Source organism: Musca autumnalis, unplaced genomic scaffold, assembly GCF_047663935.1.
Source record: "Musca autumnalis isolate F117 unplaced genomic scaffold, ASM4766393v1 scaffold_1, whole genome shotgun sequence".
In the NCBI taxonomy this organism is placed as follows: Eukaryota; Metazoa; Arthropoda; class Insecta; order Diptera; family Muscidae; genus Musca; species Musca autumnalis.
This window is the reverse complement of record NW_027411644.1, coordinates 84,119,812-84,131,740: the sequence shown is the minus strand read 5'-3', so window position 1 is coordinate 84,131,740 and position 11,929 is coordinate 84,119,812. Positions and strand designations below refer to the sequence as shown.

At 36.0% G+C, this 11,929-nt stretch overlaps 1 protein-coding gene across 1 annotated transcript; it reads right to left on the bottom strand.

Annotated features, from left to right (window-relative positions):
* Window positions 1-8,344: 8,344 nt before the first annotated feature.
* On the bottom strand, window positions 8,345-9,958 carry LOC141390647 (protein FAM98A). The gene has a single exon (XM_073963590.1). It carries the CDS (start codon window positions 9,842-9,844, stop codon window positions 8,465-8,467), a length of 1,380 nt encoding a protein of 459 aa, XP_073819691.1. The 5' UTR covers window positions 9,845-9,958; the 3' UTR covers window positions 8,345-8,464.
* Window positions 9,959-11,929: the final 1,971 nt, after the last annotated feature.

The following is an 11,929-nucleotide window of genomic DNA, read 5'->3' as shown; positions in this document are numbered from 1 at the left end:
AACGTAAATGTAAACAAAACAAGGAAATGTCTATAAATTATTGGAATTTAAAAAACTAATAATTTTTCACATTTGATTGAATATTTTGGAAAACATGAATGAAAACTCGTTAGATTTTCAATTTGAATGTTTCCATATCATTCCACTAAATGCATAATTTCTCGCAGAAAGTAGAATACTTGCAAAAATGTTTCGGGTCGCTGGTAATTCATTGAAAAAAGAGAAGATGTTTAAATCATTTGCTTTTGAAAACAAAAAAGCACATGTTTATTAGGGCTTTATTCTTTTCAAGTTTAAGAAAATACCACACATATTAACAAACGTTGTATCGCCTCTACAAGCGGGGATTTACTGCGCGGCTTATCGTTCGAACTTGGAGGAGGTTACATATCATTGATATGAAGAAGTCTTTCTGGGAAATGGTTTTTTTCCGAATGATATTTTTTTTTTCAAAAAATATATGCCCCTAATGTACATCGAAATAGAAAGAAATGTATAACTACATAACTACATAAAAATACACAAAAAACCGTTCACTCCACAACAGTTACCCTATTATTATCCCTACATTCCTTTTGCTCACATAAATGTCAAAAATAAAAACGAATAATAAATACCGTTAACCTTAAAAAGTCAATAAAGAACAAAACTTCGATTAAGAAACATAAACTCTCGTCAAGAACGACAAGAACGAACAAACCATGAAAGTCCTACAAAAATCTCTGAAAAATTGTGGCTACCACGGTCCGTGTGAAAGTGAACAAATTCTCAACTGGGCCATTCGTACCGGAGCCTGTTCGCAATTCTACAAAGATCTACTGTCATGGTTGGAGTCCAACTTACTTTCAATCGATTGCACAGTGCAAGTTCGTAAAAATATGATGAACCTCTTTGACACCCTACGCATATCAATCCTAATGATACCACATCATGGTTCTGAGGTAGCTGCTAACCCCAAAGAATTTCGTTTACAAAGTATTAAAGTGCTATTGCATCAATTGGAATTGGCTAGAATGGTTGCGGAAAAGAAAATGCTGCCGCCGAATAATCATCAGCAAAGTCCACGCAAGGGTGATGAGGTGATGTACACCACAAATATGTCACAACGTTCTCCATCTTTGCGTGTAACGCTGCAGACGACGACAGATAAAAATGTATCACAATCAGGATATTGGAATGAACGACTGGTTCGTTTTAAACCATCCTATTTGGAAATGTTTCAATAAATTTTGAAAACTCACTCTTTTTATGTATTTTTATAGTATATTTGAGATTCCCAAGATATGAATTATGAAGAATAAACACTGAATATCGTTAACCTAAAAAGTAGTCTGAAACTAAAATTATTTTTTAAGAACCTGTCATGAAGGGTCAAAGGGAGGAGAATTTTTACAATATTTCCCCACCACTATTCGAGGAGGGTTATGATAGGATTGCTATGAAAACAGTGGACACGGGTTTTCATACCTGGGACCCATGAGGGACTATGAGGTCTTCTTTTTCGAAAATATTGGTGGTGCCTTTTATAAACAGCAGACCAAAACGGATCTTACATGCATAGAAAACCACGAAAGATCTTCTGAATTGAAGACACGGGCATTCCTAGATGACAATGAGGGCATTACTTTAAGGGGTTATCCCTAGTTGTGCAGACAAAAAAACTAATTTTTCATGATTTTTTACATTATTTTTAAGTAGTTCTTCCTTTTTTCTGAATGGGCACATCTTATACTACTTTTGGAATTTTTGCTATTGAAAAATTGTGCAGGTTTGTGGTAAGTGGCTACCTGTGAAATCCTTTTTTGTAAAAGCATTTTGCGGTGCCAACGATTGCTCGAAAACGGGTGGGCCGATCTAAGAACCAAAGTTCGGGCAAACATTTAATAAGCTCACCAAACCATATGAAGATCGGTCAATTCGTTTTCGAGCTATCGTTGGCACCGACTTCAAAAATGCTGTATCGAGAAAACCGCGTCTAAAGTTTCTATGCTATATACAAATCACAAATTGTTGCCTTCCAATGCTCATATCTCAGACAATTTTGTACATACTCTATACTATATGGGGATTTCTGAGTGAAATCGGACACTTTTTCAAGATGAGGTTTTTGATTTCCTTTATTTTTTGCTGTGGCGATGCTGCTGATTAACAAAACATTTTAGTATATTTTCAAATTTTTTGTGACTAACGGTTACAGAGATATCGCGCCTTGAAAAAGTCAAATTCTGTAAAAACTACATGCAAAGAAATACTCATAACTTCTTTAATATTGGTCCAAATGGGACCATCTTTTTTTGATTTGTTAGTTTTTTTTTATCAGCTATCGAAAGAAATATTTAAAAGAAAAATGCACAGTCGGCTTCAATGCAATTTTCGGGATTTAATATTTAAAATCAATTTTTAAACATGATTGCACCCTTCGATTTTTTCAAAAAAAAATTATGTTAAACTGCGTTCAATTACAAAAATTTTGAGTCCTATGTGGTAATGGGATTCGGACGATTACTATTTTTTCTGAATTTTTTAAAATTTGTCAATACAATTTTTCCTTTATACCTTTGTCCAAAATTTATTATTTTATTAAAAAAATTAAAAGTTTCATTTATAAATATTTGTTTTGATTTTATATTTATGAATTTATCTCAAACATCTTAAAAACTGCGTCATTTTTCGATTTTGAAAATGCATCAGCGAAAATTCCATTAAAGTCCACTGTTGATTTTTTTCTATTTTTTATGATAAATATATAATATATAATGATAAATATGCACTCTTAGCTTCAAAAATACAGGAAATACAAATTTTGGACAAAGGTATAAAGGAAAATTATATTGACAAATTTTAAAAAATTCAGAAAAAAATAGTAATCGTCCGAATCCCATTACCACATAGGGCTTAAAATTTTTGTAATTGAACGCAGTTTAACATAAAATTTTTTTAAAAAAATCAAAGGGTGCAATCATGTTTAAAAATTGATTTTAAATATTAAATCCCGAAAATTGCATTGAAGACCACTGCGCATTTTTATTTTAAAGAAGTTATGAGTGTTTCTTTGCATGTAGTTTTTACAGAATTTGACTTTTTCAAGGCGCGATATCTCTGGAACCGTTAGTCAAAAAAAAATTTGAAAATATACTAAAATGTTCTGTTGGCTAGGATCATAAATTGAACCAAAAACAATTGAAATCAAAAATTACTTTTCTCCGAACTGTCCGATTTCACTTGGAATTCCCCATATATACTTCAAAATAAGCTAATACACTTTTTCTATTTATTTATTTTTTGGAATTTATAAGTAAGGTAACTCCTTAATAGAGGGCTATTAGGTTTCTTTTATCTATAAAAGGACCTAGATGACAATGAGGGTGTTATTATTATAGATACAAAACCCCCTTCGACACCGGATTAGCCCCCAACCTCATTACATCAGGGGTCCATTTGTGTTTATATAATTTGGGATTCTTTTGGTCCGTGCCGGGATAGAGGAAAGGCCAGGACCAATTTGGATGTGCTCGGTTTGTCACATCCACATCTTCGCCCAAATCCAAGCTTCGTTGAGATACAATAGATGTCTAGCGTGGATCCATCTAAGGTGTTGTTCTGGACTTGTCCATGTGAGGGATTACGACTGGGACTATGTTGCTGCAATTTCATTGCAATGAACTCCGAGGTAAGATCAAGGGTATAGTGCATTTCATGAGGAAGAATACCATGGTCGCGCCGGTGCCGGAAACCAAACTCAACAACAACTGCAGTTTTCAGCGTTACAATGTACTGAGGAAGGAACGCACTAGAAGTGGCGGTAGGGGAATTAGCTTTCCTATTGCAGTTCAATACAGACATATCACGCTTGAGTCTGTCTCTAATGACCCGTACATGAAATGCGCTTTTAAAAGGTCATAACCGTCTGGTCTCAGGGGACTTTAATCCTCATCATTCGGTCCTAGGTAATGGCCACAGAGATATAGAGCTGCATGGTCAATGAATGCCATAGTTCGCCAGAAATAACCATCGTGTCACATGGTCTGACGATATGACAAATGACGTCACTCGACATTCCGTCGTTTCTCCTGGGTACCGCCCGACTTCATCAACCCTGATAATGCCGCACTTTCATCAATTGGCAAAGTTCACCAATCACCGCTTCAGAGTTCTGTCCAACCCTTCTGATGTACGGGTAGGAGAAAAGACGTTCCGGGACAGCCACTCGCAATATACCTGCTGGTCGAATACCCGGGTGAGACCAAACTTCCCAGCAGAGGCGATGGGATTCGCCAATGAGCGTGGTGAGCTTCGTCGTGCCAACCACAGTGACCCCAGAGTCAGGGAGCTGACACTTGATGGTTGTTGAGTATAAGCGGAACAAGTCCTTAAACAATCTGAAGAGTTGCAATATTGGAGCCGAAATAAGTGAATTGTGGACAACGGTTAAGTCACTATCGAACCCTGAACGTTGCAAATGCCGTTAGGAACGCTAAATCATCCAAATCGTAAGGACCTTAGGGTATCTCCTTGGTAATGTTGAAACAGCTGGAAACGGCGGGAGTTAAGAATCTCACAATCCATTAAAAATCCACGCCTTGTGGTCTGATGTTGAAGGAAAAATATTCTTAAAAAATGCACGCCACGTGCTCTGATGTTAAGGTTTCCCTTAACATCTGACACTTGAAAAAATCCACGCCTAGTGGTCTGATGTTGAAGCAAAAAATATTCTTAAAAAATCCACGCCTAGTGGTCTGATATTGAAGGAAAAAATATTTTTAAAAAAATCCACTCCTAGTGCTCTGATGTTGAAAGAAAAAATATTCATAAAAAATCCACGCCTAGTGGTATGATGTTGAAGGAAAAAATATTCTCAAAAAATCCACTAGTGTTATGATGTCGAAGGAAAAAATATTTATTTTATTTATTTAAAAATCAATACATAGAAAGCTTCCTAGCCAATTATACATGTATTGGAGATTACAATAAAAAAGCTAATACTATGGTAGTAACAATTATAATTCAAAAGTTAATAAAAATATTTAAAGATAATTGCATAGAAACAAGTAAAAAAGTATCAGTCGGCTTTGCCGACAGAGATATACCCTCAGCCTGTGCAAATTGAAACACTTTTTTCACAAAAAACTTATGTATTTATGGGGTTTCAAAATTTTGATCGTATGAACCGACAAAAATGTTGATTAGGATTAAAGTTCAAAAATTTTGCGGAAAAGGTACTTAAAGGAATGGACTGGCATAGACCATGGGGGTGCCAGAGGGGGTTTTTACACCCTTCGGGCTGTTTTACCATCGTAATTGAGGCAGCGAATGTAAGATGCTTCAACAAAAATCAAAGTGATTCAATAGCAAGTCTTAAAGTGAACTTATCCAAAATTTTGTGTGGGAGGTACGGGATGGAGTGGACAAATATAGGCATTATTCGAACCTGATCTATATCTGGTAGATATTATGAGAATGTGCAAAGTATGGACCAAATCGGTCACTCCCATCAAGAGTTATCGTGCGCACATTTTTTCCGAATATTTGTGAACTTTTTTTGGGTAGGTACCTGAAGGAGTGGACCGATATGGCTTATCTACGAACTTAAACTAAGTTTGGAAAGAATATTACGAAGGCCAAATTTTGGCCGGAATCGGCATATCCGTTCGAGAATTATCTTGCGCTTCCAACCATAAACATGGTGTCATAGGGTTTGTTTTTCAACTTTCAGGCTATTTTTTCAGGAAGTATGGACTGGCCCCTAAGGAAACTTGAACCTTCGTATAGGGGACAGTGAATACAAGATGTTACAACAAAAACCAAGGCGATTCGAGAGCAGGTCCTAAACTGAACTTTCCGAAATTTTGTGTGGGAGGTACTCGAAAGAGTTTACCGATTGAGTCCATATTGGAACCTCATCTACGTCTGGTAGAAATTTCATAATATGCAAAGTATGGACCAAATCGGTTACTCCCTCCAAGAGTTATCGTACGCACAAATTTTCCGAACATTTTCGAACTTTTGTGGGGGAGGTACCGGAAGGAGTGGACCGATATAATCCATATTTGAACTTGAACTAAGTTTGGACAAAATATTACGGAAGCCAAATTTTGGACCGAATCGGCAGATCCGTTTGAGAGTTATCTTGCGCTCCAACCAGTGCACACGGTGTCATAGGGTTTTTTGTAACTTCCAGGCTATTTTCTCAGGAAGTATGGACATGCCACTAATAAAACTTACAGCGTCGTATAGAGGACAGCGAATACAACTTGCGCAAACAAAAATCAAAGCGATTCGAGACCAGGTCCTAAACTGAACTTTTCCGAAATTTTGTGTGGGAGGTACCCGAAGGAGTGGACCGATTGAGTCCATATTGAAACCTCATCTAAGTTTGGTAGAAATTACACGATGTGCAAAGTATGGACCAAATCGGTTATTCCCTACAAGAGTTATCGTGCGCACAAGTTTTGCGACAATTTTTGAACATTTGTGGGGGAGGTACCTGAAGGAGTGGACCTATATGGCCCATCTTCGAACTTAAATCGAATCTGGACAAAATATTTCGATACCCAAAATTTGAACCGAATCGATTGATCCGTTCGAGAGTTATCGTGCGCACCAGCCAGCCAGACAGACAGACAGACGGACAGACAGACAGACGGACGGACATTGCTAGATCTACTCAAAATTGTCTGAAACGGATATCGTACAAACATACTTGGGGTCTAAAACCATTATTTCGATGAGGCACATTTTTGGCCGTATCAAAGTGTAAATACCCTCTTTAGCCTAAAGGCTGAGGGTATAAAAACGATAAACGGCTCCCCAGCCATATGAATATTGCATGTTAATAAATGTATAAAGATAAAAATCTAAGTTATATTTTCTTTTATGGTCCCATAGAACAGATAGATGTCTTTTTGAAAATAAAAAAAAAATATTAAGATTTTAAGATTTTTGTTGAGAAACGAAAAATACTATCAGCAGGGGTGAGCAAGCCTGTGTGCTAGCACACAGACAAATTGTGAAAACGTACTATTAGTTTTTTGTGAACCATAAACAATTTAAAGTTTATGCAATTTTTTATTTATATTTTTTAGTAATTTGCATTGTATACGATTTTAGACAACATTAATGTACAAAAAAATTCTGAAATAAGTAGTGAAACATCAAGAAAGATTAAATATTAATTCTCTCTAAAATTTTCCTCTCTCACAATTCTGCTCAGCTCTGCTATTAGCTTCCTCTTAAATGTGATGTTAGAATATGAGAACATTTTCAAGGGACTCGGTAAATAATTCCAAACTCTATAAACCCGAACCAAAAACGAATGCTCAAGTGCAGAATTTCTCACCAAAGGAACTTCAATTTGCACGTTTCGTGTTGAGTGTATAAACAAAAACTGATCTACCAATAATTCAGGCTGTTGATATTTAACAATTTTATAAAAATGTGAGATATTCCTTGCTTTAATATAGACCTTAAAGCTGCAACCAAGAAATACTTCCAATAACTCGAACGTAAGTACGTGATTATGTACACTTATTTGATAGACATATCTAACAATTTTCCTAATAATACTTTCAATTTTATCCAGATTATAGTCCCAGGTCCCGGAAAAAACTTCAATTCCATAATTTACCAACGACATCAATAAAGAAAATGCTAATGTTTTTCTCACAGATATAGATAGATAGATATATAATATTCTTAAAAAATTCACGCATAGTGATCCCAAAAACCGTGAAGTCATAAGTGGTCCATCTTCATGAGACGAAGATTCTTCCATTACGGCAACACAATGCCATGATCTGCTTGCAGTACCTGCCAAGGTGTTAACGTGGGAGCCATTCTAATCACAGTATGGTTGATAGGATTCCCACCCCCATCCAATCATGTCAGGAAGGATTCGCACGATCTAGAAAGAGAGGTCCAACGTTACAAGAGCTAACCCCTTGATCAATAAGCCTATTAAGCAGGTTTGGAAAACATTCTCTCCTAAATCTGTTGGTGCTTGCAATTTGGATGTTTTCTTGAGTTCAAACTCCCCGTGAGTTTCGTCTCGCTGTCATTTCAACTTAAAAAAGAAATTAAGAAAATTCACGGAAAATTTACTTTCAAAACAAACCCCGATTTTAAAAAATCCACTTACCATGCTTGTGCCCGGTAAATTTTCCTTTTTGAAATCCATGCTTCTTGGTCTGATGGTGCTTGGAATAGTCCTCTGTGAAAATCTACTCTTCTTGGTCTGCTGAAGCTAAAAACAACAATACTCACGCTTCTTGATTGGAACTTTAAAAAATTGAAAAATTAGAAATCATCTCTTCTAAGCAATGCTCCCCAAATCATGAAAATCAAGGAATTTTTGCATTCAGTTAGTTAATGGCATATATTTTTGTTATAATCATAAATATCATCATAATCATCATCAAATTCTATATTGAATTATTCAATAAATCTCTTTACATAATGTAAAATTTATTTAACGTCTACCTCCACGATTATAATTTGAATGTCCTCGATGGCCTCCGCCACCACCACCGCCCCGATTGTAGTTATCACCACCTCTATTATAATTATCACCTCCTCGATCGCCACTACCTCTATCGGTACGATAATCATTACCACCCTGAGACCAGCCCGATCCCTGGACACGTCCACTGCCTTGAATCCAATTTTGTTGTTGGCCTTGTTGTGGCTGTTGTGATTGATATTGCTGCTGATTTTGTTGTCTTTGTGGTTGTGATGTATACTGTTGCCAATGGCCGCCGCCACCACCTTGACCTCCACGACCACCACCTTGACCTCCACGACCGCCACCACCTCCTCCGCCTCTACCTCCTCGGAAGTTTCCACCACCTTGCGGGCCAGAAGTACGTTGCTGCTGCCATGAAGGCATTTCTGGGGGTGGAGGAGCATGTTCATGAGCTCTACCACCACGATCTGGTACTTTACCAATAACATGTTTATGAATTTTAGAACCGGTATTCTTGCGTACATTTGCCGAACTGGTCTTTTCAATAATGGCCAAATCCGCACGAGCAGCCAACAGGGCTGCAATATCAGTCTCAATACCACCGTATTTGTAATGCTCCAGTTCCATCAATTTCTTCTGGAACTTCTCATCGATTTCCTTTTCACGCGACTTCATTTTATCCGACCACATAAAACTTTGTATTGTAACATCTAAACGGGTCAACAACATTTGCCTTCGCAAATTGTATTCCTCATCCAGATCACGATGCATTTCTTCCAACTGTTCCCACTGCTTATCGCTCAAGTTCTTTGTGTTTCTAAACAACGGCTCGCTAATGACACCAGGTTTCATGGTACGCATCACTTCTTCCAGCTTAAAGTTTAATTTATCAAAAAATGCCTTAGCTGTGATATTCTCTGGTGGCTTACCCAAACCCAAGTCTTTGGTCAATTGTTCCAAAGCCTTGGCGGTGTGTGTTTCAGTCTTGGGTATAACATAAGCCTGTTCAGCTGGTTTCAGCTTCATTAACATCTTAGTTCCCATTAGTTCTGTTATCATATAGTCCAATAGCTGCAATCGATGCTCTCGGCTCTCAAATCTATCTGACAGTGGGCCGGTAACAAAGAAACTGTATGGACAACCCAATTCTTTCAGCATAGCCGATAGCTCCATGGCAAACTCACTGGGATCATCACAGTCTTTACTTACAGACTCATCGGTTTTTCGCAAGATGTGTAGCTCATGTGCCAGCCATGCTACAACTTCACGAAATTCAGGACTGCGTGTACCACCTTCCAGTGCTCGGGTCAGTTCATCGTTTTGCAGACATTTTCCTTGATAAGACAGAGCATTCAGCGAATCAATAACATCCAATTCAGATTCCATGTTGAAGAATCAGTGCTTAATTCGATCAGAAACTGAAGAAATTCTGAATTTTCTCGATGATTTCCTCCCAGATAGATATATGCCGGCTGATGATGCTAATAACTATTGTGAATGAATGGCATTCACAATGTTTTTTATGAATGAAATGGAGTTGCCAAGTTAGGGAAAAAAATAAGAGTAATGCTATGTTTCCATCAAAGTGATTTTATTATAAAGTTGACTTTTAAAATGGTACAGGAAGAGAATTGTAGCCATGACAAAATTACCAAGGTAGTGGATTCTACCAAGTGGACTGGATTCTAGTTCTATGAAAATTTGAAATGAAAAATATTTCCCTTATAATTTTTTCATTTGACAGTTTTTTGTTGTATGCTTGGTTTACATTTACGAAATCCACTCGATTTCAACTGTCAAATCCATAGGTTAAACGTCAAATGAAAACCAGATGAGATTTCATTTGACGTTTGAGCTATGGAAGTGACAGTTGAAATCGAGTGGATTTCGTAAATGTAAACTTAGCATTAGAAAAGTTTTCATTTCACATTTTCATAGAAATATGAAAAGTCAAATCCCTTTATAAAAAAAATATATTTGTTTTAATTTCATAACATAAAGAAAATGTTGACATAACATATTTAAAATTTTAAAATTACCTGGGTAATTGTGCCATTGTGTTTCTAATTTCTTTGTATTTTAAATCGCAATAATGTTTTTGACAACAATCATATGGTCTGTTCCTTTACTTTTAAAAATGGTAACAGTGGCAAAAAATGGTAAAAGTGGTGAACTGGTCTCATATAAATTGTATGTTTTTTAAAGTAAAGGAACACTTTGCAGGTTAAAAATGGTAAGAAATGGTAACCTCAGGCACGTAAAGGAACAGAGCTATAACAATCAGATGGGGTTATAGCGCGACCTTATATAGGCTTTGATCAAGATCTATTTACCGGGACACGTACGTAGCACAACAACAAAAAATTTTTGAGAGTAGCTGTAAATGAATTAATTAAATTTATATTTCTAATTATAAATTTTAAAACCAGAGTAGATGTCATTCAAATCAATTTATTTTTAATTTTAAATTTTTTTAAATTATTGTTAGCATTTAAGAAATGTACATTGTATTTATTGTAGTATACTAGCCACATATGGCCATTTGGCTTGGCTTTGAAATGAATAAATAATAAAATAAAAATAAATAAAATTCTTCAATATGTCAAAATGTTTGTTTACATTTGGCCTGTTCCCGTACTATATAAAGTGGTAAAAGTTGTAAAAGCCGTAAACGATTTTCATATAAATTTTGTGTACGGGAACGCAAAATGTGTAAAAGTGGTAAAAATTGTAAAAACTTTTTAGTTCTGGAACAGAGCTATATTCATACAATTTATTTACAATAAAAATTTGACAGAATGAAATCAACCACTACGCTGTTTTACGACAACTTATTACTTTGCTAGTAAAAAGTGCATGCAAGGTTTTGCAACTACTAATTTTTCGTTTACTGAAAAAAGCTGTGTTCCTTTACTTACCTGAGGTAACCATTTTAACCATTTGTTACCATTTTTAACCTGCAAAGCGTTCCTTAACCCCGAAAAGTGGCAAAACTGGAAGCAATTTTTAAGAGAGTGAGAGGGGAGAGAGAGAGCGAAAATGGCTTTCTCTTCTACCACAGGCTACCAGCAAAATTTCTGCAGGTAGAAAATGGCAGAACTGATTTTTCGACTTTTGTTTGACGATTGACCGAAGAAAAAGTCGAACACTGACAACACTAAATTAAAAACTGTGAAATAAAAGACGAAAATTGATTTTATTATGTTTTTTTCTGACATTGCTGCCGGATCTACCATTTTTCCGTTCCTTTACTTTTCTGGTAAAAATGTTCATGAGAGAGCAATTTTGAACAATTTTTACACTTTTCTCTTTTACCACTCTTACCATTAAAAAAGTAAAGGAACAAAGCTAAAGTTTGTTATCGAACAGCATTTTGTAACAGTTTGTACAAACTTTTATGGGTACTTTACACGATATGTTTTTTACATATGGGTTGTCACTTTGCATATACATTTTGTATTTCAAAAGTGG